The 27043-nt window shown below is 39.0% G+C and overlaps 1 protein-coding gene and 1 long non-coding RNA gene across 2 annotated transcripts; one reads left to right on the top strand and one right to left on the bottom strand.

Moving 5' to 3' along the window:
* Window positions 1-2431: 2431 nt before the first annotated feature.
* zgc:114200 lies at window positions 2432-24951 on the bottom strand. Its single transcript, NM_001030129.2, is given in 7 exon segments — window positions 2432-3112; window positions 6297-6420; window positions 16828-16955; window positions 18379-18501; window positions 18617-18690; window positions 21857-22027; window positions 24491-24951. Coding segments are annotated over 7 exon segments (762 nt in total). The 5' UTR covers window positions 24604-24951; the 3' UTR covers window positions 2432-3083.
* Window positions 8812-16675, top strand: LOC110438394 (uncharacterized). The gene is made up of 3 exons (XR_012386092.1): window positions 8812-8936; window positions 9024-9181; window positions 14723-16675. It is a non-coding gene; the product is annotated as an uncharacterized lncRNA (long non-coding RNA).
* Window positions 24952-27043: the final 2092 nt, after the last annotated feature.

Here is a 27043-nt window from a genome sequence, read left to right as displayed (position 1 = left end):
TTCGATACACTTGTTTGGAAATGTGAAAGATTACTAGAACTCTAAGCTTTAATGAGTAGAAATTTAAAGATGTTTCAAAAGACCTGATCACACACCGTTTAAAGAGGAAAAATACTGAAAGATTAATTTTGTGCAATTGACGCTAGAATGAGTGTTTTTATGAGATTTGAAAGGTCACCACAAAGTACAAACTATGAGGGTGAAATTCCTGCCTGAACTTGCGAAGAAACGCAACAACGTCTGTCAGAAAAGTGGCTAATCATACAAAAAGATAGAAAATTCATCCGCATGAAAATGCATGAGAGTATCACGGTGGCGCAATGAGTAGCACAATCACCTCATAGCAAGAAGGTCGCCAGTTCGAGAGTTGGCTGGGTCAGTTGGCATTTCTGTGTCGAGTTTGCATGTTCTTCCCGTGTTTGCGTGGGCTTCCTCCGGGTGCTCCTGTTTCCCCCACAAGTCAAAAAGGCATGTGCTATAGATGAATTGGCTAAGCTAAATTGTCCGTAGTGTATGAGTGTGAATAAGAGTGTATGGATGTAGAGAGCCGCAGGACCCAACCAGATTTCTGCGGCGCGGGAATAAATTTCAGAATAAATCGCGGGAGCAGTCGGTAACGGGTTTAATTTGGGACGAGAGTGGGCCGTCTAGCAATATCGCTCCCGACTCCCAAGCACGCGTATGTATGTGTGTGAATGAAACAGCGCGATGCTGTGTTTAGCTTGTTTGTTGCTGTGTTTGTGTGCATGCGCAAATGAAATATATGTGTGTGTGCGGGAATGAGAGAGAGAGAGCTTTGTCTGTGTGTGTGTTTATACAGAAAGCTTGTTATAGGCTGTCTGGACTCTGTATAGCTGAGTGGTTTTCGGTTTTGTTCTCCCCCCGCTCTTTAGCGGGATCGGGCGCGGCGGGTAGAAAACGGGGCGGGTTGGGCAGCCGGACATCAAATGAATATAAGCGGGAGCGGTCGGGTTCGGGCTAAAACCTGGCGGGAGCGGGATTCAATATTTAGTAGCAGATCTCTATATGGATGTTTCCCAGTTATTGATTGCGGCTGAAATTTGGCGGTCCATTCCACTGTGGCGACCACAGATTAATAAAGGAACTTAGCCAAAAAAAAAATTAATGAATGAAAAAGCACGTTTATAAAATACCATCATTGATGAATGAGGAAAATCATACCAAAATGTACAAAATCGGCGCCAATGTTGTATCGGTTAGTGCGTCAACAAGTGGAGTTTGATTCCTGCCACGAGGTCCGATGCTGATCCTTCCCCTCTCTCCTCTCCCCGTGATTTCCTGTCTATACTCTACTGTCCTATCAATTAAAGGTAGGGCTGTGTGATTTAGGGAAATATCTGATTCAATTTGCGATTTAATTTTGTATTTAAGCATCAGCTCTATAATCTGTAAACTGTAGCAACAATTCTGTGACAGCTCTTAAAGATGTTTTGTTCGGCTCTTACCTGTTTTTGTTTGGTGTCTGTGACTTTGAAACTAAAATATTCCCATATTACCGATGTCCTGTCCAGACACTATTATGCCAATTGTCCACACTTTCCTGTATTTTTTTTTTATTTATTTATTTTTTAATTGTGGTCGTTTTTCGTAGTTCGGTTGCGCAATTCTGATTGGGCAGAACGAAAGTGTGAGTACTCAATTGGCTAGTTAAACTATCACACACAGACGGCAGTCACGCATTTGCTCTGGGTGGGGAAAATTAAACAGCGCATATACAGTTGAAGTCAGAATTATTCGCCCCCCTCAATTATTCACTCCCGTTTATTTTTTCCCTATTTTCTGTTTAATGGAGAGAAGATTTTTATTAACACATTTCTAATCATAATAGTTTTAATAAGTAATTTCTAATAACTGATTTATTTTATATTTGCCATGATGACAGTAAATAATATTTGACTAGATATTTTTCAAGACGCTTCTATACAGCTTAAAGTGACATTTAAAGGCTTAACTAGGTTAATCAGGTTAACTAAGCAGGTTAGGGGCTAATAATTGACTCTAAAATGGTTTTAATAAAAATTAAAAACTGCTTTTATTCTAGCCGAAATAAAACAAATAAGACCTTTTCCAGAATAAAAAATAATACCAGGCATACTTTCCTTGCTCTGTAATTGAAATAATTCTGACTTCAACTGTATATTTCACATCACAGCCTCTAGCGATTAGCTAATCGCGACGCTTAAAATTGTGATTGCGATTCAATTTCAATTAATCACACAGCCCTAATTAAAGATGAAAAAAACAATAAACAAATGTACAAATTAAATCTACAATTTCGTTCAAATTAGCCATCATATTGAAAAGTTACGAATTGCTGTACTCCTTTGGAAATTCTAGATTTTCTTTAAGCTTACCAACTTGTGAACGAGTTTACAAAAAAAACGACAGATCCAATGGATGTGTCCCTGTATTAGCATGACATTTAATAAAATAAAGTTATTTATTTTAATAAAAATAAACAGTGTACAAATTACTATATTATTGTAAAAACAGCCTACACTTCAAAAAATTAAGCATTAAAGACGTAGTGTTAAATAATCTCTTAATTGTGAGCAGAAAAGGATATTCGGTAACTTGCTCAAACCAAAGTGATCTGACTAACAACTCTTATCTAGGACTTGACGAATATCAAATAAAATTTACAGTAAAGTCTGTTTGATAGTGTGCATAGTGTACACATAAATAAAAAAGAGGTATACTTTGGGCTTGAAGGTGCTCAGGTTTCACTCCTACCCTTAAATCGGGCTGACAATAAGGCTTGATTCAGAAATGTACCGACAAAGTAAGTTCAAAACCACAACCATTCACAAGAGCCAGAGAATGTTGCTTTCAAAACAAAAGAACATTACAGATCCGTCTTATTGATTTGCATTCAGATCAAGCTATTTACAGCGTTTGAGAGACAGTCTGCGCGGCCGAGACGCCGGAGGAGACGTGTCTAGGTCCCCTCGGGGCTTTGAGCTGGTGAATGTGCTCTTTCAGAAAACGCTGCCATTCAGTCGAGCAGCCTTAGACTTGACCGTTTGTTGTCCTGGGTCTCACTGGGGACGACTAAAAGCATCTTATGAAGACTCTGCTTCAGCTTTCCGGCCTTAAATAAAATAAAAAAACAAGAGGCGACAATTAGACAAACAGGACTGAAACTGTTTAGCACAGCGCTGTGTGACAGTATTGATTTCAGATTTATGCATTTGGCAGACAATTCTGTACAAAGTGACACACACTGCATTTAGAAAGCGTTGATTTTATCACTTCACACACCAGGGATCAAAACCATGACCTGTTACTAGGACTGTTTGGCAGTCGCATCATCGCTTTATGCTGTTCACAGAAAGACAGATGCTGTGTTTAAACACTCACAAGTCCTTGCATCAGTTTAAAACAGTGGTCTCAAATTCAATTCCTGGAGGGCCGCAGCTCTGCACAGTTTAGCACCAAACACCTCCAAATCACACCTGCTTAATAGTCTTGAACAACTTGATTAGTTTGATCAGCTGTGATTGATTAGGGTTGGAGCAAAACTGCAGAGCTGCGGCCTTCTAAGAACTGAGTTTGAGACCTATGGTTTACAGCAGGGGTGCCAAAACTCGGTCTTGAAGGGCCAGTGCCCTGAAAAGTTTAGCTCCAACTTGCTTCAAAACACCTGCCAGGATGTTTCTAGTATATCCAAGAGCTTGATTAGCCGGTTCAGGTGTGTTTGATTGGAGTTGGAGCTAAACTTTCCAGGACACCGGCCCTCCAGGACCGAGTTTGGGCACCCCTGGTTTAAAGGGACAGTTCATCCAAATTTTTAAAATTACTGTCTCTCAAAAGGTTACACATTTAAATGAGTTTCTTTCTCCAGTTGAACACAAAGACTCTTCTATAGGGTTCATACACATTTTACCACCAAATTTCCAATACTTTTCCAGAACTTCCGAGAACATTTTCATGACATAATGTCTACATATACATGGTAAATAATAAGAAAAACAATGACGTTCAAATTTATTACAGCATATCAAAGAACACGCAACAATCTATTTTGTTTGCATTTGTTTTATATCTATGTAAAATTGATTTTGATAATGCTTAAACAGCACTAACAATGAGAGAGTTTTTGGCCAATAACAGAAAAGAAGTACAGACAACTAACCTATATTCAAGTTAGGGCTGCACAAAATATCATTTTAGAATCGATATCTCAATGTGTGCATCTGCAACAGTCACATCGCAGGATATGCAATGTTGAGATTATAGTTTAATATAGAGTTTAATCATAATGGAGTAAAGTTTATCATCTGCCTGCATCTTTACAGAGATAGTTCACCCAAAATGTTTTTAATAAACACAAAAAGAATATAATTTCCTATTGTACTGAAACAAGTGAAGTGTGAATAAATAGTGAGAACATTTAAATCTTTGAGTGGACTGTCCCTTTAAGGCCTGTGACTGTGTGAACATTTCAATATTTCAGAGTTTAAAACATCTGGCCACAAGAAATATTTTGTAACTTTAATAAAGATTAAATAATAAACAATGAAGACTATGCAGTGTTGATTATTCAATATCTGTAACTTAATAGTGAAAACCTGAACACTATCATTCACTTTTATCTTTACTATATTTTATTTATCTCTGCTTGTAATTTATTTGTTATATATTATTCGAGAATCCCTCCTCCAAAATACCCACAATCAATCCAAATAAACCTGTTATATCATCTGGTGAAATTGTATTCACATCGAATTATATATTACAGAAATACAAAATACCGTAATGTCAGATTTTTCCAATATTGCGCAGCCCTGATTCAAGTGTACAGATGTTTGTTAAACAAATTTTTCCAAAAACTTTGTGGATTTTTCTGTTTTTCCTAAACTTTTCCAGGCCTGGAAATTGCTATGTCAAAATTCCATGACTTTTCCAGGTTTTCCAAGACCTGTATATAGCAGGAAAAACAAATACTATAGAAGTCAATATAGTTACAGGTTTCCAGCCTTTTTTAAAACATATTCCTTTGTTTTTAATAGAAGAAAGTTGGCATTTCTGTGTGGAGTTTGCATGTTCTCCCCGTGTTGGTGAGGGTTTCCAACGGGTGCTCTGGTTTCCCCCACAAGTCCAAAGACGTGTGGCAAAGGTGAATTGGTTATGCTAAAATTGACCTTGGTGTATGTGTGAATGAGTGAGTGTGTGTGGATGTTTCCCAGGGATGGGTTGCAGCTGGAAGGGCATCCGCTGTGTTAAACATATGCTGGATAAGTTGGCGGTTCATTCCGCTGTGGCGACTCCAGATTAATAAAGGGACTAAGCCGAAAAGAAAATGAATGAATGAACTTGAGAGGTGCCAAAACGAAGACATTTTCCAGTTTTCCTTCACTCTGCAAGACTTAGACATAAGGAACTACTTTTCATTTAAAGTCATTTAAAGTCAAGTTTGCTACGAGTTCACTGTAATAATATTAATCAAGGCTTTGCAAATAATCGAAATCAGTTTAGATTCTCTCTCTCTAAATTTCTCTACATTCATACATCTTCAACGTCTGATTGCAGTGAAATCATGTAATTGACTTTTGCAGCATTGGATGTGCTTCATTAATTATTAGTATTATTAATATCTAAAGTCTTGATTAATGCTTTTTAAATTGCGAAAAAGAATTTGTGCTGTTCTAGGGACGTACTGTATGTCCCCACCAATGTCAAGAGCAAATCTACGGCCTTGGTCTGTGGGCCGAAAAGTGCAGTGTGACCGTGGCTTTACCTGCAGGTTTCAAACAAGCCTGAAGAACTCAATTAGTTTGTTCAGGTGTGCTTAATTAGGGTTAAAACTAAACTGTGCAGAGCTGTGGCCATCAAAAGAACCAAGTTTGAACCAACTGTGTGTAAAAGGTATAGTTCACCCAAAATGAAAATGTACTCACTGTCAAGTGGTTCCAAACCTTTGTGTGTTTTATGAAAAGAGGAGACTGTTGAAGAGTCTTTGTGTTCTTTGTGTATTATTATGTTGAACACTAAAGAAGGTATTCTGAAGAAAGCTAAAAAACCTGTAACCATTGACCTCCATAGTAGGAAAAACAAATACTATGGAAGTCAATGATTACAGCTTTCTTCCTATGCGTTTACAAGAACAAAGAAACTCATAAAGGTTTAAACAAGTAAAAGGTGAGTAAATTATGAGAATTTGTCCCTTTCACATGCTCAACAGAAATATAAGGGATTGGCTGGAATTGCTTTCAACTATCAATCTCAGAAACATTCAAATCTAGCAATTAATGTAAGGTATTTGAGTGTCTTACGTGTGCAGAGTGCACTGAGGTTTTGCAGGGATCCTCCAGACGAGAAGAAAGCCCAGATGCCCATCAGCAGAGTAATGCAATACACTGGAGGCAGACTGCCTTCATACAGCGGGTTCAAGAGAGACTGAAGACAGAAACAGACACCATCTGTAACTCACAGCTTTTTAGACTTCTAAAAGACATACAGTTAAAGACATAATCATTACCCCCCTTGTGAAATCGACATTTTTTAATACTAATAAAAAACTGGTAACATTATGGGCCCTATCATACACCCGGCGCAAAAAGGTGCAAGACCTGTTTGCCCCGACGAGTTGCTATTTTCAGACCAACGCAAACTTAATTTTCCCGTTTTCCGCCACTTTGTTTAAATAGCAAATCCTTGTTGTGTGCCTCGCTTACACAGTTTAAAACATGCAGGATGTACAGCAATACACAAATATATCTACAAATGAAAAAGAATAAAAGAATTAAAATCTAAAAAAAAAAATTTACTAAAAAATTAATTTACACTCGATGTATAATATCTACACTTAATTTACACTCGATGTATAAAATCTATCTTTTTTTACTTTTTGACCTAATTGTGATATTATTCAGATGACACGTCAAACAAACACAGTGCTTCTGCCAAATTTACACTAGTTTTTCCTCCATTTCTTGGGTCAAAAAAAACTGAAAATGAGCGCTTTTAACTTAGGTACCCGTACTAGTGAATGCTGCTCTCTCATTGGCTGTATGTGATCGCGGATATTACTTTCAGTCAAAACACATTTCACATGGTATGATTTAAATCGCCGACAGCTCCAGATAGTTAGCATGCCAAATATCTCATGGGCGTCAGCGACTCATTATCGATTCTCTTAGATCGCGTCTTTGATAGTTCATACTGTGTGATTGTCACTCACGTGAACGAGAACTGATTTGCCTGTAATTTCAGGCATTTGTCTGCAATTTCTCAAAAACTGTCGGTGAGTCACAATCAGGGCTAAAATCACACAGTCTGAACTCGGCATTATGCTCATTCACCCTGTGCAGTGTAGGGGTCTGGCCAGAGGCGCTGTAATGTTATAGCACACAAAGATAAAATACGGTCCAAACGCTGCTATTTGCACAGCGCTTCTTCTGTTTCTGTATTTTAGCTACCAAAGGACACGACAAAAAGAGCGAAGTGCTTACAGCTTAATTTTAACTATGTTCCAGAGAATTATAAATCAGATATATAGCTCTAGCATTTGACAAAGGAGAGCTTCCAGAATCTCTCCCATTTCAGTGCTGGATACGGTTAAAAACTCCTCAAAGGAGCAGCTTCAACAATAATAGGTGACGCTGTGGATTGTGAGCCACACCCTGTAAATATTTTTATTTGTTAAAATTGATCAATTACACGCACAGCGTTTAGCGTTAACGCTATGTTGTAGCAAAGATGTAAACAAGGATGTAAACAACGAGAAATGCTGAAAGGCTGTTTGGCACAGTTAACAATTTAGCTACAAGTTAATATTTATCCGTCAAACCGCTGTAAACACCCACAGTCTTCACCAGCACTGCAGTGTCTCTCTATGCAGCCGCGTTCCCTGTGTGACAAATCCTACACTTGTCAGATTTTATTTTAGAGAGCAGACATGAGGTTCAGCTGTGTCCTCTTCATTTTCTGAATCAGGCTCAAACTGATACGGCTAAAAGTTATACTGACTGACAGTATTTACACAGCAGAGGCAAAGCATGTGTTAGTAGAGGCGTGACGCTTTCTGCCAAGCCGCGAATCACAGCACATTATGTTAACTGACCAATCAGAGCCTCTTAAGGGCAGGCCTTTCAGAGGAAATAGGAAATATGACAGACATTTTCATGTTAGCTGAGTAGCTGTATATAATCAAAGTAAGAAATATAAAAAAGTAACAATTTTTTTTTTCTTTTTTACAAATGAAGCATGAGCACACGTTGTTTGAGACCCCATAAACCCAACCAAGCCTTAAAAATACTCTCTGGACCACCCCTTTAAGGCCAGTATTTTTAGACCCTTGTCTAAAAATTGTCTACGAAACAAACCATCGTTATACAATGATTTTCCTAATTACCCTAACTTGCCTAATTAACCTAGTTAAGCCTTTAAATGTCAGTTTAAGCTGAATACTAGTATCTTGAAAGAACACATAGACCAGGGGCCTATACCATGAAGATACTAAAATGATTGGTGAGCATAATTATTTAATCCTTCCAAAGTTTTGACAAGTAGTGTGTAATGGAAATTCATTTTTAGATGAACGTGTAGGGAAAACTTGCTAACTCCTCATCTTTAGATGTGTGAAAAGTCACTTGTGTTCACAGTGTACTTTTGTTTATACAGCCTTACATTCCCGTATGTGACCACCTGGTTCTTATCTTTCCAATTAGGCTTTAAGATGAACATTTGTTAGGGGTAAGGGGCATGGGCTGTGTGATATATGACAGGGAAGCAGCAGGATGGTTTTCACACCTGTCGTGGTATGTGTGGTTTGGGTTGAACCTCGTAAGCAGCACAACCCAGATAAAAGGATGAGCACACTTTGCTCCATTGTCTCACTCTGCAGAAACTGTTGTTGCTGTATGACTGTGACCTTCTTTGCAAAGAATAAAAGCTTTAAAAAGACATCCCGGGTAAGACTTTGTTTCTTGACCACCGAGAGCGCCTCCTTAAAGAAAATTGCCACTACAATTTGGTGTCAGAAGTGGGATGTCTTGGAGGGAATTTTCCGGACCCTGCGGACGGTGACTGATCATCCTGGGACTTCGTGTCACAGCCCTGCCCCGCTTGGTTGAGGGTTGAGGGGCCGACCGCCGGGCTCGGAGAAGAACCCCACTGACATCTGGGAAAAAGAACTCAGTGGCATCTGAACTCTCTGGTAAGAAACAAATTCTTTGTTTATTGTTAAAAAAGAAATTTAACAAGTTTTGGGCATTTGATTAGGCAATTTAAAAGGGTTTTTACTGCAATTTGGGTCATCACCATGCTGGCGGGTCTGTCTTTGTGGGATAGCGACGTGATTAATACAAGTGAGATCTGACATCAGGTGGGGATCGAGAACTTTTTTATAAGTGAGATCTGGCGTTTAGCTGAGATCAAGACCTTACACAAGTGAGATCTGGCGCCTGACTAAGATCAAGACCTTTCTAATACGTTTGGCTAGCTAACTGCGATTTACTCCCGGGAGGGGGTTGAAATCAGGGGGCTGTGCGATTTACTTCCAAAAAAGAGGTTGAAATCCGGGCTGTGCGATTTACTTCCAGAAGGAGGTTGAAATCAGGGGCCAAGCGATTTACTTCTAAAAGGGGGTTGAAATTGGGGGCCACGAAATTAGAGCTGCATAGCTTAACTTTTCGATTTTAGGTGAAAAATCGACATCTGTTGGAGACGTCCAACAGATTAATAGGTACCGACAAAGTCCAGGGGATAGATCATTGCCAGCATGGGGAAGTCCCAAAGTAAGGTGAGAAAGTATGATACACCGGTGTTTTGGAATATGGAAAAAAAAAATTATATGGAAATTTTTTTTTTTTAAAAAGCATGCAAGATATAGGAAAATTAATAAAGTATCACAAGTTTCTGAGGGAAAGGGAATGTTGAGTGTTACTAGGTTAAACAAAATGAAAGAGTTGATTGAGAAGGCAGAAGGAAAAGCAGGTTGTTTTTGTGAAAGGCATGTGTGTGTGTCGTGTGGAGACACTGTTGATTGTTGGCTCAAAAAGGCAGATAAGAGGCAAAGAGGAAAATGCTGCAGAGGCAGCTGGCATGTAGGGAAGAGAATGAAGAAGTGGCATGTAGGGAAAAGAATGAAGGAGATAAAGTGAAGGAAAAAGCAAGTGAAAAATGTGAAAGTGTGAATGAAAGATTAATTAGCATTACTAATCTTTTCTATACATCTGTTTCCATACATGTACCGCCGTACCATCACTATCCCGTGGCTGAGCTGTGAGCCCTGAGAACTGACCCAGACCTCAACTGCTACTATCCCAGAAGACCTCCGACCGCACCAACAAAATTCCCACCTCAAGCAAGTGGAGGACATCTGTTTGAACTGGAGAAATGGACATTTAACAGACATTTTGCTGTGTGCTCAACATGTTGAAGACAAGCTGACAGCGAAGCAGGACAAGAAGAAAGCAGAAAACGAGCTGTGCATGGCTCTGGTACAAGCAGCCAACCAAAGATCCAACCAAGACCTGACAACCAAAGATATCGCAAGTTCAAAGGCAACAAAGGTGTCAAGGGTGAGAAAGATACCCGAAGATGGAGAAACTGGAATGTGACGGATGGCGATGAAATCTGCAGAGCCTGTGGTGTACATGACGAGAAACTGTACTAAATGTCTGCGCTTGCCACCGAGATGGACTTTTGGTCAAGGATTGATCTGAAAGACGCGAACCAACAACTGAGCTGATGTGCGGAGAGGGAAGAGCAGAACGGAGAGGGTCTGGCCAAGCAGCCAACAGCTTCAGTAAAGGGAAGTGAACATATTTTACTAACAAGTTTAAATGCAGACACATTTTTATACAGACATATTCACATACACTGACATACTTTTGGCTCTCTGCAATGAAGAAAAAGCTTGCATTTCCCACTGTAATTTTGATCACAGTAATGTTGATCATTTTTCTAATGAAATGGCAATGTTTTTTTTTTAATTAAGCATTTTTAATATGCCAAAATACTATCTGATGATTGAGAATACATTGGTTGAGTTTCTAGCTGATAGCGGAGCTAGCAGATCTTGCATACGACCATGTGACCTGCAGTGTGAAATACCTTTGAAAAACAAATTTCACAAGTCTCTGTCTGCATCTGGTCATACAGTGATCGAGCGATTTACAGCTCCGCTGACCTGTGAGACAGAGGGGGGTAAAATTTTCAACCACGCATTTTTTGTTTGCCAAAATGTCTGATACCACTCATTGGAGGGAATATTTTGTGTAAATTAAACTTAGTTCTAACAGCAGACTTCTCAGGTGTGAGAGTGGAAAAAAAAAAAAGGAGGAATTTTGTTGTTTGCTGGTTGAATCACAGACTCATTGAAAACAATTAATGGGCTGATGTAATCTGCAAATTGGCTAAAGATTGAGTAAAACCTTTTGACATGGATATGTCTCTTGGTGAAATTGCACGTCACATGTCGTAATTTACAGATGAGGAATTTGAGAAAGCTTGGTTTGAGACAAATGTGAATGAAACGTTGATTTTAGAGAAAATGTACTAAAAGGATAGTCTGTGTGCAGTTTCAGTGTCTCTGTCAGAAAAGCAGCTTTCATTCTATCTCATGTTAGCACAGGCTGTGCCTCACATATCAGTTTGCAAGGGTAAACATCAGTCTTGGGCTGATTTAGGCCTATCTGAGAGTAGAGAGAAAGGGTTAGAATGGATTGAGAGCTCGAGAGTATTTCGGGTGGACAGTGAAACTGAAATAGCTGTTTCAAGAACTTTGACTGATATTGACAAAGTTTGCGTAAATAATTCTTGCATGGTTGACTTTAACGCTGCAGACATACATCCAGCTTTAACAGAAATACCAAGTGAATTATGGGCTAAAAGCAAGTATGATGTTGGTTTAATCAAAGGTTGTGATCCAGTCACAATCGCTGCAAAATCTGATTACAGACCTTGCCAAAAACAATATCCTTTGAAAAGGGAAGCCATTGAGGGCATTACCCCAGTATTTGAGGCTTTACTGGAACAGGGTGTTATTGTACCATGCAACAATTCTGAGGTTCGCACCACTATTTTTCCTGTAAAAAAGATAAGGGATAATGGGATGCCTACAGAATGGCGTTTTGTAAAAGATTTGCAAGCAGTAAATGCAGCTGTCAAACAAAGGGCTCCATTAGTTCCAAATCTGTACAGAATTTTGTCACAAATTCCTGAAAAATCACAATTTTATTCAGTGGTTGATTTGGCAAATGCATTTTTCAGTGTGCCAGTTGACAAAGACAGCCAGTTTTGGTTTGCATTAAATTTTAATGGTAAAGGCTACACTTTTATACGTCTGTGTCAGGGTTTTACAGCATCTCCAACTTTATAGAATGAAGCGTTGTTAAGAAGTTTGAAACCTTTGACCCTGACAGCTGGAACTGCTTTGTTACAGTATGTTGATGACCTGTTGATATGTGCTGAAAATGAAGAGACGTGTGTGAAAGACACTGTGACTCTCCTTAAACATTTGGCTAAGGAGGGCCACAAAGTCAGTTTGACAAAATTGCAGTTTGTTAAACAAAAGGTAACATTTTTGGGGCACGTCATTACACCACACAGCAAATCTCTGTCTGAAAAAAGGGTGAGTGGTATAAAAAATGTACCAAAACCTCTAACGAAAAAACAAATGTTGTCTTTTTTGGGTATGTGTTCATATTGTCGCACATTTATTCCAAATTATGCAATTTTGGAACAACCCCTGAGAGCCCTAACACTAGGGAAGGGGATGAAATCCACTGACAAACTAGAGTGGACAACAGAGGCACAGCAGGCATTTGTAAACATGAAATTACAAATGGCTGAAGCCCCTGCATTGGGTTTGCCTGTACCAACAAAACCATTTGTTCAGATGGTAGATGAGAGGAGTGGGTTCATGACGTCATTACTCCTACAGGATCATGGAGGTAGACTGCAACCTGTGGCCTATATTTTTCTTGCAAATTTGACCCCGTAGCAGCAGGCCTGCCACGTTGCTTAAGAGCAGTGGCGGCTGCGGGAAAAAGCTGTTATGGCTTAAAGAGATTTTGTTGGGTATTCTGATTTGATACTGATGGTGCCACATTCTGTGTCAATGATACTCCAAGAACAAAAAACATTGCATCTGTTAACAGCCCGCTGGCTGAGATATCACACTCTTGTTAGATATGCCAAATGCAAATGTTAAGTGATGCACAGGTTTGAATGTTGCTACTCTCCATCATACTGAGGAAGATTGGGAGGAGCATCATTGTTGTTTAACAGGTGTATACACCATGACCTGACCTTTCTGACGAACCACTTGAAAATTGTAACAATGTACTCTTTGTGGATGGTTCAGCATTTAAAGATCCACAAACAGGCCAAAATAAAGTTGGTTACGCTGTAACAACTGAATTTGATCTGTTGACCTCTGGGAAATTGCCAGGGCACTATTCGGCACAGGCCACAGAGCTCGTGGCGTTGACAGAAGCATGTAAATTAATGGCAGAAAAAGAGGCTACAATTTACACTGACTCAAGATATGCATTTGGAGTAGCTCATGATTTTGGGGCTCTGTGGAAACACAGAAAATTTCTAAAGTCTGATGGTAGACCAATACTCAATGCTCCTTTAGTGGCAGCGCTGCTTGATGCAATTTTACTACCTGACAAACTGGCCATTTGTAAATGCGCAGCGCACACTAACAATAAAGATTCTGTTTCTGTAGGTAACTCCAGAGCAGATGGAGCAGCAAAAGTCGCAGCATCCCGAGACAAGGATTACTCCGAATGTTCTTTGCTATCTGTTGATGATAACAATGACGTGTGTTCTTCTTTGCAGGATATGCAGACATTCGCGACGGGGCTGGAGAAAAACAAGTGGAGACAGTCTGGCTGTGTGATGAAAGATAATGTGTGGATGTGTGCTGAGGGCAAGGCGTGTTTACCAAAACATTTTTTCCAACATTATGCAAAATTACTTCACGGTAAAGATCATGCGTCAAAAACAGCAATGGTTGCGCAAATGAATGAACTGCGGTTCACAAAGGGGTTCACTACATTTGCGGACAATTTCTGTAGACGATGTGTAATTTGCAACACACATAATGTGGCCAGAGCGATAAAAGTTTCACAATCATCTCATCCACCTCCAACAGGGCCATTTGAATATTTGATGATGAATTTCATTGAATTGTCCCCATGCAATGGGAAAAGGTACTGTTTGGTGATGGTTGACATGTGGTCAAAATGGGTTGAAGTTTTTCCAACCTCAAAGCAAGATTCGGCTGCGGTAGCAAAAGCGTTACTGACTGAAATTGTGCCGAGGTGGGGAATACCACAAAAAAAAAAAAAAAAAGCTCAGATAATACTACTCATTTTGTAAATGAAGCCATTAAACAAGTGGGCCAATATTTGGAAATTGATTTGAGAACACATTGCAGTTACCATCCAGCTTCAGGAGGAGCTGCTGAGAGAGAAAATGGTACACTGAAGAACAAATTGGCAAAATGCTGTGAAGACACAGGGCTTACATGGGTTCAAGCTTTACCCATTGTCCTGAAGTACATGAGAATGAAAAAAAGATCAAAAATGAATTTGAGCCCGTTTGAAATTCTCTTAGGTAAACCACCGCGTGTAGGTGTGAATGGGGGAAAACAGCAGCTGCCCTCAACAGATGTGTGTGAGAATGACATGTTGAATTACTGTAAGATATGTCTCATGTGTTGTCAGATGTTTGTGTGCAGGTAAAGGCCGCACAGGGGAAGGTTGCTGAGAGACCACTGCACAGTCTGAGGCCTGGCAACTTCGTGGTGATCAGAACCTGAGGAGAAAGAGCTGGAGAGCAAAGCGCTGGCTGGGTCCATTTCAAGTGCTACTGACCACGGAGACGGCGGTGAAGGTCGCAGAGCGGGCGACGTGGGTGCATGATGGGCACTGCAGGAAAATTCCATCTCCTGAGGAGGATTCCACGAGGGAGTAGGAGAGAAAGAGGGGCTCTGAAACCACCTGAAGGAAAACAGCAGGCTGCTATCTGAGGGAAGCAAGGTCACAGCTGGGGAGAAACAATAACAACCCAAGAGGTGTGTGTGTAACAGTAACTTCTGAATACAACACCAAGCAGCACACAGACGGAGGAGAAAGCGACCAAAAAGAGAGGTGAATAAGCTGTGCTTGACCATCGCATTAAAGATCTGAGGATGGAAGAAAAGATTAGCTGCCATCCATTCCGTGTGCATGGAATGTGTGGTCTGAGGAGAACAACACTGGCATTGCAGCTAGTGTCACCTTAATTAACCTGATTACAGCAAAACATTACTGACAGTGTGACCCACATGAGAATGACCGTAAAAGAACCTAAGAAAGTTAGCAACCCATAGCTAGATTGGCTGTCATTTAAGTGGGGAAACTGGATCTACTGGGCCTTTACTGTGGTGTTACCTGTATTGGGAGTGGGTGTAGTGATATTATGTTGTCTTCCATGTATATTTAGATTTGTATCATGGTCAGTGGGCAGACTAATTACACCTACAACATCCCATCAGATGATAAGAGTGGCTGTGAATGAAGAGGGTATGAATATTGACATGGGTGAAGATTTTGATTATGACTTTGATGATAGCAGCGACATAGAAATGGATAAAGAAAAACCGTAAACTATTGAGAACAAAATTTTAGGTGACGACTGTTACTTAATTGGGAAAATATTAACGGACCTGACTTTTTAAAAATTGAGATAACTATCTGCTTGCTCATATGTATTCTGGGTCTGTCCAAACAAAAACAGCAAACTGCATGAGTTGGTATGCTCTGTAACAAATCTCAAGAGTGATCATTTGCATGAAACTTGAGAGAAGAGTGTAAATGTGATGAATGAAGGGTACAGTAACAACAAGGTGTTCCTGTTTATGAATGTTATTAATGGTGAACTAATGATGTAGAGTATTAGTGATTTGTAACTGATTGAAGAAATGTTTTGCAGAATTTATTATGTGTATGAAACAATAATAATGTGAAAATAACAGGCAATTTCTGGGATTTGAACCTCTGTAGGGTGACTGAGGGTCCGATTTCGATCGGGAGCGCAATAACAGTGATTATTCGTTTAGCCCGGCTCCCAGGGAAGAGGGATGTTTTGAAAGATAAATCTTAATGGGGAAACTATTAAGAAGAGTGTTTAAACATCTCTAGTGTATTTGATGTGTGCAGAAACCTGTCAAATGATTTTTGTAATCAGTGTGATTTTGTATTCAATTGAAAAATGAATTTAATAGTGAGTTATCAATGAATGATAAAAAGAGAGGAATTGTAATGGAAATTCATTTTTAGATGAACGTGTAGGGAAAACTTGCTAACTCCTCATCTTTAGATGTGTGAAAAGTCACTTGTGTTCACAGTGTACTTTTGTTTATACAGCCTTACATTCCCGTATGTGACCACCTGGTTCTTATCTTTCCAATTAGGCTTTAAGATGAACATTTGTTAGGGGTAAGGGGCATGGGCTGTGTGATATATGACAGGGAAGCAGCAGGATGGTTTTCACACCTGTCGTGGTATGTGTGGTTTGGGTTGAACCTCGTAAGCAGCACAACCCAGATAAAAGGATGAGCACACTTTGCTCCATTGTCTCACTCTGCAGAAACTGTTGTTGCTGTATGACTGTGACCTTCTTTGCAAAGAATAAAAGCTTTAAAAAGACATCCCGGGTAAGACTTTGTTTCTTGACCACCGAGAGCGCCTCCTTAAAGAAAATTGCCACTACAAGTGTATAGTACTTTTCTGGTGTTGTTAATTAAAACATGTTAAAGAGCAGATCGAGGACAATTAAAGTTTGTGTTCATGTAAATCTCACCAGGCCAGCGACTAACAGGTGAAGACTGACGACGACAGCAATGACCCACCAGCTGCTCTTCTCACAGCCCTCAAAGAACAGGACGCCCCAAAACGTGTGCAGCAGCGTCAGCGCCAGAGTCATCAGTGCTGTCAACACCCAACATACAATCTTCAATCAGATCACAGAATCCTGATTTCTTAGTCAAACCATCAATTTAACAAATAACAACAGTGGTATCGTTGCTAAAGTGTTTTTTAAATGTTTTAAATATTTTCTTTTTTCACTTGCACCAAAAAAAAAACTGTACACAATATTAAACAAGCTCTCAAGAGAAAAATATTAGGAGATGTAAAAGTAAATATATACATAAAAATAACCAAAAAACAATAATGATTGAACATTTTTCTATATTCTAGATCAGGAGTGACTAATAATGATGATGGGGGTCGACTCGCGAATGAATTAATCTTTTTAACCGGATCTTCTAATGGCCTGTTTTCACTGAGTGGTACGGTATGCTTTTATGGCCGTTTCCACTGTCAAAAGGCTACCGAACCGAACTGTATTGTACCACTTTTTCGGCACCCTTTGCAAAAGGTACCAAGGGTACCAAAAGGCTAAGCTAGACAGCTGAAACATTACACTGAAATAATATATACATAAAATAACGAGCCATGGTCAACCGATCTCAAACAAACCTTGTCGCCAAGAAGAACCAAATCTGTTGTGGCCTGTTGTTGTTTTGCGAGCCTGTCTAAAAGTGTGAGCGGTTTCACTTTGTCCAGAGAGCTCGCGATCGTGTCGATATTTGAAATAACGAACTTCTTGAGCTCATATTGATAACGTGCTAGTGATCATTAAAGCGCTCTAATATCCGATCCTGTCAGAAAGGAACAAACGCAAGAGTGAAGCGCGAAAACAAAAGCACAGCAGCAAATGATGCGTCTGCAACCTAAAACATGAACAAACTGCCATGTTTAACTATTATCATCACTTTTTGGACTATTATCAACTCAGAATGAATTACTTTCTAACAAGAGGCTACATGTGCTGCTGAATATTAAAGACACGTAAGAGAGGCTAGATTTCGTGTTGTTTTTGAACCGAAATGTATGCTAATAATCGTATGCTAATAATTGAGGTGTTCAAAAGAGTCTTGAAGACCTTGATTAGTTGGATCAGCTGTGTTTGATTAGGGTTGGAGCAAAACTGTGCAGTCCTGCGGCCCTCCAGGAATTGAGTTTGAGACCTATGCTCCAGGTGGCAAACTCAGTTCCTAGAGGGCTGCTGCTCTGCAGTTTAGTTTCAACTGTAATTAAACACGCCCGAGCAAACTTATTGAGTCCTTCAGGCTTTTTTGAAACCTACAGGTAAGTGTGTTGAAGCAGGTTTGGAACTAAACTGTGCAGAGCTGCGGCCCTCCAGGAACTGGCTCTGACAGCTGTGCTATAAAGGATTAAAAAAGTCATTGATTCCGTCACTTGTAACAGGCTTTAATTTTGACAACAAATCTACAAATTTAAGTCATTGGAGAGGATTTATTAATGTTGAGGCTTTTCAGGACCTCACCTGCTGTAATAAAGTAATACTGCGAGTCTCCAAAGATGCCAACCGTCCCAGGACCCAGAGAGTCAGACAGTATGTTGATCATTGAAAATGCACCGCTCATGACTCCGAAACCCAATCCAGCCACTGTACACAAAACATAAGGACATAATGACAAACCTGGAGCATTACTCGACTTGAACAGTCGACATCAAACAATGCCATGAAGTATCTTTCTGAGTGTGTCAGGAGCACAGTTTACCGTAAGCCATCTGCCGGACGGAAATGGCCGAACTGGCATCATCACTAATGGCTGCCAGACCCTCAGTGGCCTTCCTGATGAATCAACATAAAAAGGCAAACAATTCATCACAGTTTCAAGGAAACAGATTCCTTTACAATAACAATAACTGTAAATAAGCATATTCCAATTATGAGCAAGCCAACACAACACAGACATGTGAAGACGTGATTTTAGAAAGAAGTCCAATGTCACAACATCCATTCTGCCTTTTATATTTTTATTGTTTAAAGTACCCCTATTATGATTTTACAGATAACACATTTCATGTAGTTTGTGAATGTAAAAGATCTGTAAACTTCCAAAGATCAAGATGAATAGATAAACAGAGATCTATTGTCTCCAAAAACAAAGAACATTTCTGGACAAAAACCCCATCTTCATTAATTTGACAACGCAAGCAAACTCTCATTTGAATTTGACAACACATACAAATACAGAAACACACTGCTAATAGGACACACCACAAAAGAAATGTGTTGGGGAAAAATTAATCATGGTTGGATGTACGGTTCCTTGTTGTTAGTTTATTTGTAATAATGTAATTGGCTATTTATTGAAGGGATGCAGCTGCGGCCGAAAGTTAACAATAATTATTTATATTATTTCGTAAATTGCCAATTTAATAGTTTTTTTTAACATTGTTTTCATACCCCTGCCCTGAACCCAACCCTCACAGTAATGTTCATTCATTCATTCATTCATTCATTCATTCAATGTCATCTGAAACAGATGCCCGAGCCACCTCAGCTGACTTCTCTCAATGTGGAGGAGCAGCGGCTCTACTCCAAACTCCTCACTCTATCAATAAGTGTGCACCCTGCGAAGGAAACTCATTTTGACCGCTTGATGGTCATAGGTGAGAGTAGGAACTTAGATTGACCGGTAAATCCAGAGCTTTGTCTTTCGGCCCAGCTCCTTCTTTACCACAACGGACTGGTACATCGACTGCATTACTGCTGCACTAATCCGCCTGTCAATCTCCCGTTCCATCCCTTACTTGTGAACAAAATCCCCAAGATACTTGAACTCCTCCACCCTGGGTAAGGACTTTCCTCCAACCCGGAGATGGCAAACCACCTTTTTCCGGTGAAGCAACATGGCCTTGGACTTAGGGGTGGTGATTCTCATCCCAGCTGCGTCACACTCTGCAGCAAACTGCACCAGTGCATGCTGAAGGTCCATGTTCGATGAAGCCAACAGAAAAACTTCATCTGCGAACTGTGAATTCGATCTCCGAACTGGACCCCCTCCGTCCCAAGGTTGTGCATAGAAATTCTGTCCATAAAAATTATGAACAGAATTGGTGACAAAGGGCAGCCCTGCCAGAGCCCAACATGCACTGAAAACAAGTCTGCCTTGTTGCCAGCAATGTGAACCAAACTCCTACTCTGTTCAAACAGGGACGAGACGGCCCTTAACAAAGCGCCTCTGACCCCATACTCCCAGAGCAGCCTCCACAGAATGCCACAAGGGACATGGTTGAATGCCTTCTCCAAGTCCACAAAACACATGTAGACTGGTTGGGCATACTCCCATGAACCCTCGAGCACCCTGGTAAGGGTATAGAGCTGGTCAAGTGTTCCACAGCCTGAACAAAAAACGCATTGTTTCTCCTGAACCTAGGTTCAACCATTGGTCAGGTCCTCCTTTCCAGTACCCTGGCATAGATTTTCCCAGGAAGGCTAAGGAGTGTCCCTTCTTAAAAATGGGAACCACCACTCTGGTTGTCCAGTCCAGAGGTAGTTTGCACAGTTACACAGTGGCAAAGCAGCAAGGGTGGATGAGATTCACCCCGTGTATCTCAGGTCTCTGGATATTGTGGGGCTGTCTTGGCTGACATGTCTTTACAATATTGCATGGATGTTGGTGACAGTACCTTACAGTAATGTTAAAACAGTAATTATTGTTGTACAGTAATTGCAATGTTGTAATAATGTACATAAATCTCGTTAACTTCTGGCTGCACATGTATCCCTTCTAGACTTTACCATCAGATCTCTGACAACACTGCAGAAAGCTGCTGGGTTCGGCACTTTTTGGGGTCCCCAACACATTTAAATTTGTCAGTAAGTTTCTATATTTGCCTTGTTTCATAAAAATTAGCGATTGCTTGTATTGTCAAAACCATGAAAATGCTTTATAAATTCCATTCTTTTTTTATTTACATGTTTTTTCTTAACTTGCAGCATGCTTGAGCTCCTTCGGCTGCCACAAATCAGAGAATGTTTTGACAAAATATGTCAGGATGCTCCAATTGATCGGACCGAAGATTGGTATTGGCTGATAATCACATTTAATTACTTAATCGGTACGCGTCAATCTGAGTGATGGTCTCATTGTAAGTGCAGCCATAGGGGCGAGCGTGATCACCCCTATCTTGTGTCTAATCCAACCTTATGACCTCATCTAAAAGCTCCATGAGCCTCCAGCATATTCATAGTGACTCCATGATCCCCAAAATTAGTTAAAATACCCAGAAATCACGGCAACGAGAGTAAATTAGCAAGACAACAGATCATGAGAGGCACAGTGATGTTCTAAGCATTAAATTGTTAGGTTAAATAAACAGAACGGTTAAGATATCGCGAGAGTAAATCCCCCCCTCTCTCTCATTGAGTGATCTCCTGTCAATAGTTGGAGAAGAGTTAAATATTTGAATGGATTTAGGTCTTTTTGACACGTAAAAACTTAAAGAACTTTTGCACTTCAAACTTTTTCTTGATTGAGATGTGATTCTTCTTTCATCATTTGCAATGTTTCCAAACTGCATTGTTTGTAATTTTCCTTACCAATTTTTATATCTAGCTAAATAGCTAAATGGTTATAAGAGAGTGTTTAAGGGATTATAAGCAGCATTCTTAATTTATTTTAGGTAAGGCATTTATTCACCTAAGCATCATACTAAGATGGAAAATGTGTTTAATGCATAATAAAGCGTGAAGCATCCGAATCGATATCGGGCGATCACCATGACAAGAAATCAGACTCAGTATCAACTGCAAAAATCCTGATCGGAGCATCCGTAGTCACTACACAATTTTTCTAAAACAAAATGAAAAGCAGTTTCGTTTTAAGCACATTATTGACGTGTAAACATAGCCTTATCTTAATTACTGTACATATGCTGTGGTTAAATCAATATATTTGGCAAAATCGTGATGTTTCTTATCATTTATTGCATGTCTTAATGACTCTCACCTGAGCAGTCTGTAGTAGGCAAAGCGAAACACTTCCTGGAGCAAAACTGAAAAGAAAACCCCAAAAATCAGCAGACCCCTGGGAAGACTGGGATCCTGTGAGTTACTGGCCTTCACAGCGATGAACCAGACCAGAGAAGACAATAGCAGAGACAGAAGCCAAAAAAACGCCCTGAAACAAACACATCACACGTGAAAAATACTAGTTTTGAATCATTTTTGTTTTTGTTGAAGGAATAGTTCACCCAAAAACGTACGATCATTTAATCACACTTTAATTGTCTCATACTAGTTTGAGGTTTTGTTTTTTGTTCTATTAAGACAAAAAATGATATTTTGAATAATGTTGAAAACCTGTAACCACTGACATCCATAGCAGGAAAAACAAACACTATAGAAGCCGTTAGGTAATGGTTTCCAACATTCTTCGAAATATCTTCTGCTAAACAAAACCAAAAAACTAGTTTGGAACATGTAAAGGGTGAATAAATGATAACAGGATGTTTTTGGTTGAGCTATCTCTTTAAATGTGGTGATGGAAACATTCTGATGAATCTGATATAACTTCTAAAGGTTCATTTAAAAAATGAAGATCTGAAAGTTCATTTGTTAAACACTTTAGGATGTTTACGATTCAGTGGTGTCAAACTCAGTTTCTGGAGGACCGCAGCCCTGCAGAGTTTGGTTCCAGACCTGCTTCAACATGCCTATCTTTTTTTTTTTTTTTTGCCTGTCTTTTTTTATTATTGTAAATATGTACAAACTAAGTACAAGAGAATACTTCTCACAACAATTATGAACAAAAAAAATAAATAAAATAAAACGAGAGAAAATATCTTAGTTACACATTCAAAGTAGAAACAGATGCCAGGGGTAAAACAAAATAGATAGGACAAAAAATAATAATAAAAACATTTATTTAATCAAATGAAATTTACATAATGCTTCATATGTTTTTTTTAGCTTTTCTGTTTCTAATGTTACATAGTGTAGTAGCATATAGCTTAATCTCCTTTAAAAAGTATTCACAATTTGGCTTAGCTTTGGCCCATTTCTTAACATGAATATGGTATCTTCCAAGTTATATTATTAGTTGCATGAGAAAATAGGTTGTACTTTTAGAATCAATTCCATCTTGTACTAAAGCAAACATGACATCATATAATCCAATTTGTATAAGTGTACCAAACGTCCTTGAAAAAGTTAGAAACATCAATCCAAAATAATCATGAGTATACAAATTGAAAAAAAGAGTTCTCTTGATCCACTTCAAACCGTTCAAATAACTCTTTTACAGGATAAATTCTGTGAAAAATGGTAAAAGATACCCGTCTTACTTTATTACTAATAAAAAATGCATTTGTTAGTACTGTAGCCATACTTTCTTCAGTTTAAGGTTTCCAAATTTTGATGACCAGAAGAAGATAAAAGATGATTATCTTTTAATACATTTCTAATATATCTATTACTACATTTAACTTTAACAATGTTAATATCACCAATAAATAAAACATTATCACTTGTCTTTGGCAGTAGGTCCACATTGTATACAGAATTATGCAACATAGATACACCTTTACATGGTATTGCATCAAAAATAACAGCATATTATTATTTTTTAAAATAAACTGACTGTAAATATTCTATTGTCATACCATTGAAAAAATAGACTTCCTTTTGTACAAGATATCTCTATTCTTCCACAGACTCAATTAGTTTAATCAGGCGTGTTTAATTAGTGTTGGAACTAAACTGTGCAGAGCTGTGGCCCTCCAGGAGTTTGACACCAGTGTGTTAAAAAAGGGTAGTACTGTTGAGCTACCAGGATCAACGTTAATCTAGGAACATTTACTATGTGGTGAAATCAAGGTGCGACGAGACTATAGAGCACATGCACATGAAACACAAATGCTGTTGAAATCGAAATCCTGTAAAGAATTGTTAGTCTGCATTATTTAGGGCAGCCAGAGCCGGGAACACTTCCCAAAAGACATTATAATTTAAACGACATCTGCGCCTATGTTTTTTTCCCCCCCAAGGTTTCCCTAATCCTGGACCAGGCCGTATCCTGTGAGATCCCAGTGACAGACGAGTCCTCGAATTGATCCTGTAGGGCCAGCCTGTTCACCAGCCAGTTATACTATTGAAGTTGGTTTTATATTAGCACATTTGGACTTTCACCTATATAACCATCAAACTACAACATTGTTCGCAGTCAAATAAACAGTGCTAATGTTGTTTTGAAGTCATACTTGTGATTTCAGACCGAATATTCAAACTCAAAGTACCATAGTAAACAATACAGGGAGCGTGTCACAAGTTAAACAAGTTAGACACTAAACCAATGTGCGAATATAAAAACAGCTTTACCTAAAATCATATTATCAGCTTTATTCACAGTTAATTAGTGCTAATGTTGTTCTGAAGTCATACTTGCATCTCATTTAATACCGAATATTCGAAGTTAGCTAGCATGTCACTGTTCAAAATGAAATAATGTGCAAATATAAAACCAACCTTTGCCCAGTGGTAACACTATGGTGTCACATTCTATGGTGCTGAATAATTGATGAATGGTTAAGTTAAAGGTCTAATGTATTAGATTACGTGAGTGAAATATACTCAGGTTACTCACCCTGCGATCAGAATGATGACTCTTAAAGGATCTTTGGCGACAGTGAAAACAAACAGGGCGAAAGCGGGACCAAACGCTATGAAGGCACAACCAAAAAACACTGCCAGAGTCATTCTGGACCCACACCTTCCTCTCTGATCAACAGTCGCGGTCCGATTAATCGATTACGAGCTACAATCGTGAACTAAAAACACGAACAAACCTAGTTGACAATAGGCACAAATGTACTTAATTCTCCATCAGTTATAGACCGTTTAAACCTGCTGTGTTCATTTACAGCGTTACAATTCACACAGAAATTCCTCCAGTATAGACAGAATCGAAGCTAGTAAATCCGATAATGCTGGCGCGCTTTGTGTCGTTCTTCAGTCAGCGATTTGTTTGGTAACATTTTGAAACTTGAATCTGTAGTTTCTCTTTCCTGAATAAAAAAAACACACGCGACATTTCCGAGGGCTTTTGTTTGGTGTAAATGATCAGCTTCCGGGTTTACGCGCTTGCACTGCGCACTCCTGCCCCTGAGGGACGCTGACGGCATGCACTAAATTCCAGGGGTTTCATTACCGCGACGTAAAATGGGCGTGGCTCGGTCGGTGTTTGGGAAACGCCCCCTTAAAAAAAAAAAAAACAATACTGAGAGGTCACCGATCATGCGCAGCACGGGTTCTTTTTTAGCGCGGTCATTTCAAACAGGATGATTATGGATAAAGAACCTCCTGCGATGGATAACGAAGGAAAAAAAAACAGTCATACAGGTTATTTTTTTGTTGTTATAATGTTATATTTTAAAGATTTAATGAGTAAAAACATCTGACCTCGTTTTAATCCGTATTACTGTCTCTGGGCTTTTGTACTTCCTTTTTAAACCAAATAATAATGGTTGTGGTAAGATTAACCGTGTTTTTGTAGTTTAAAATATAGTATTCAGTCATGTTTAAACAAATAAATACCACATTTTCTGTAATAAATCGTGGTTAATTTTTCTTTCTCGATCTTAGTTAATTAACATAACTCATATTTATTTTCTATTTTTATTTAAAGTCATCATAAACAAAACCCCTGGGATCAGGACAGGTCTCTGATGTTACTGTATATAACATAAAAGTGATCATACATGAAACCCCTGGGATCAGGACAGGTATCTGATGTTACTGTATATAAAAGTGATCATACATGAAACACCTGGGATCAGGACAGGTATCCGATGTTACTGTATATAATATAAAAGTGGTCATACATGAAACCCCTGGGATCAGGACAGGCATCTGATGTTAATATATATAAAAGTGATCATACATGAAACCCCTGGGATCAGGACAGGTATCTGATGTTCCTGTATATAATATAAAAGTGATCATACATGAAACCCCTGGGATCAGGACAGGTATTTGATGTTAATATATATAAAAGTGATCATACATGAAACACCTGGGATCAGGACAGGTATTTGATGTTACTGTATATAATATAAAAGTGATCATACATGAAACCCCTGGGATCAGGACAGGTATTTGATGGTAATACATATAAAAGTGATCATACATGAAACCCCTGGGATCAGGACAGGTATCCGATGTTACTGTATATAATATAAAAGTGATCATACATGAAACACCTGGGATCAGGACAGGTATTTGATGTTACTGTATATAATATAAAAGTGATCATACATGAAACCCCTGGGATCAGGACAGGTATTTGATGTTAATATATATAAAAGTGATCATACATGAAACCCTTGGGATCAGGACAGGTATTTGATGGTAATACATATAAAAGTGATCATACATGAAACCCCTGGGATCAAGACAGGTATTTGATGGTAATACATATAAAAGTGATCATACATGAAACCCCTGGGATCAGGACAGGTATCCGATGTTACTGTATATAATATAAAAGTGGTCATACATGAAACCCCTGGGATCAAGACAGGTATTTGATGGTAATACATATAAAAGTGATCATACATGAAACCCCTGGGATCAGGACAGGTATCCGATGTTACTGTATATAATATAAAAGTGGTCATACATGAAACCCCTGGGATCAAGACAGGTATTTGGTGGTAATACATATAAAAGTGATCATACATGAAACCCCTGGGATCAGGACAGGTATCCGATGTTACTGTATATAATATAAAAGTGGTCATACATGAAACCCCTGGGATCAGGACAGGTATTTGATGTTAATATATATAAAAGTGATCATACATGAAACCCCTGGGATCAGGACAGGTATCTGATGTTACTGTATATAAAAGTGATCATACATGAAACACCTGGGATCAGGACAGGTATCTGATGTTCCTGTATATAATATAAAAGTGATCATACATGAAACACCTGGGATCAGGACAGGTATTTGATGGTAATACATATAAAAGTGATCATACATGAAACCCCTGGGATCAGGACAGGTATCCGATGTTACTGTATATAATATAAAAGTGGTCATACATGAAACCCCTGGGATCAGGACAGGTATTTGATGGTAATACATATAAAAGTGATCATACATGAAACCCCTGGGATCAAGACAGGTATTTGA

Source organism: Danio rerio, chromosome 10 (assembly GCF_049306965.1).
Source record: "Danio rerio strain Tuebingen ecotype United States chromosome 10, GRCz12tu, whole genome shotgun sequence".
In the NCBI taxonomy this organism is placed as follows: Eukaryota; Metazoa; Chordata; class Actinopteri; order Cypriniformes; family Danionidae; genus Danio; species Danio rerio.
This window is presented reverse-complemented; position numbering and strand designations above follow the sequence as displayed.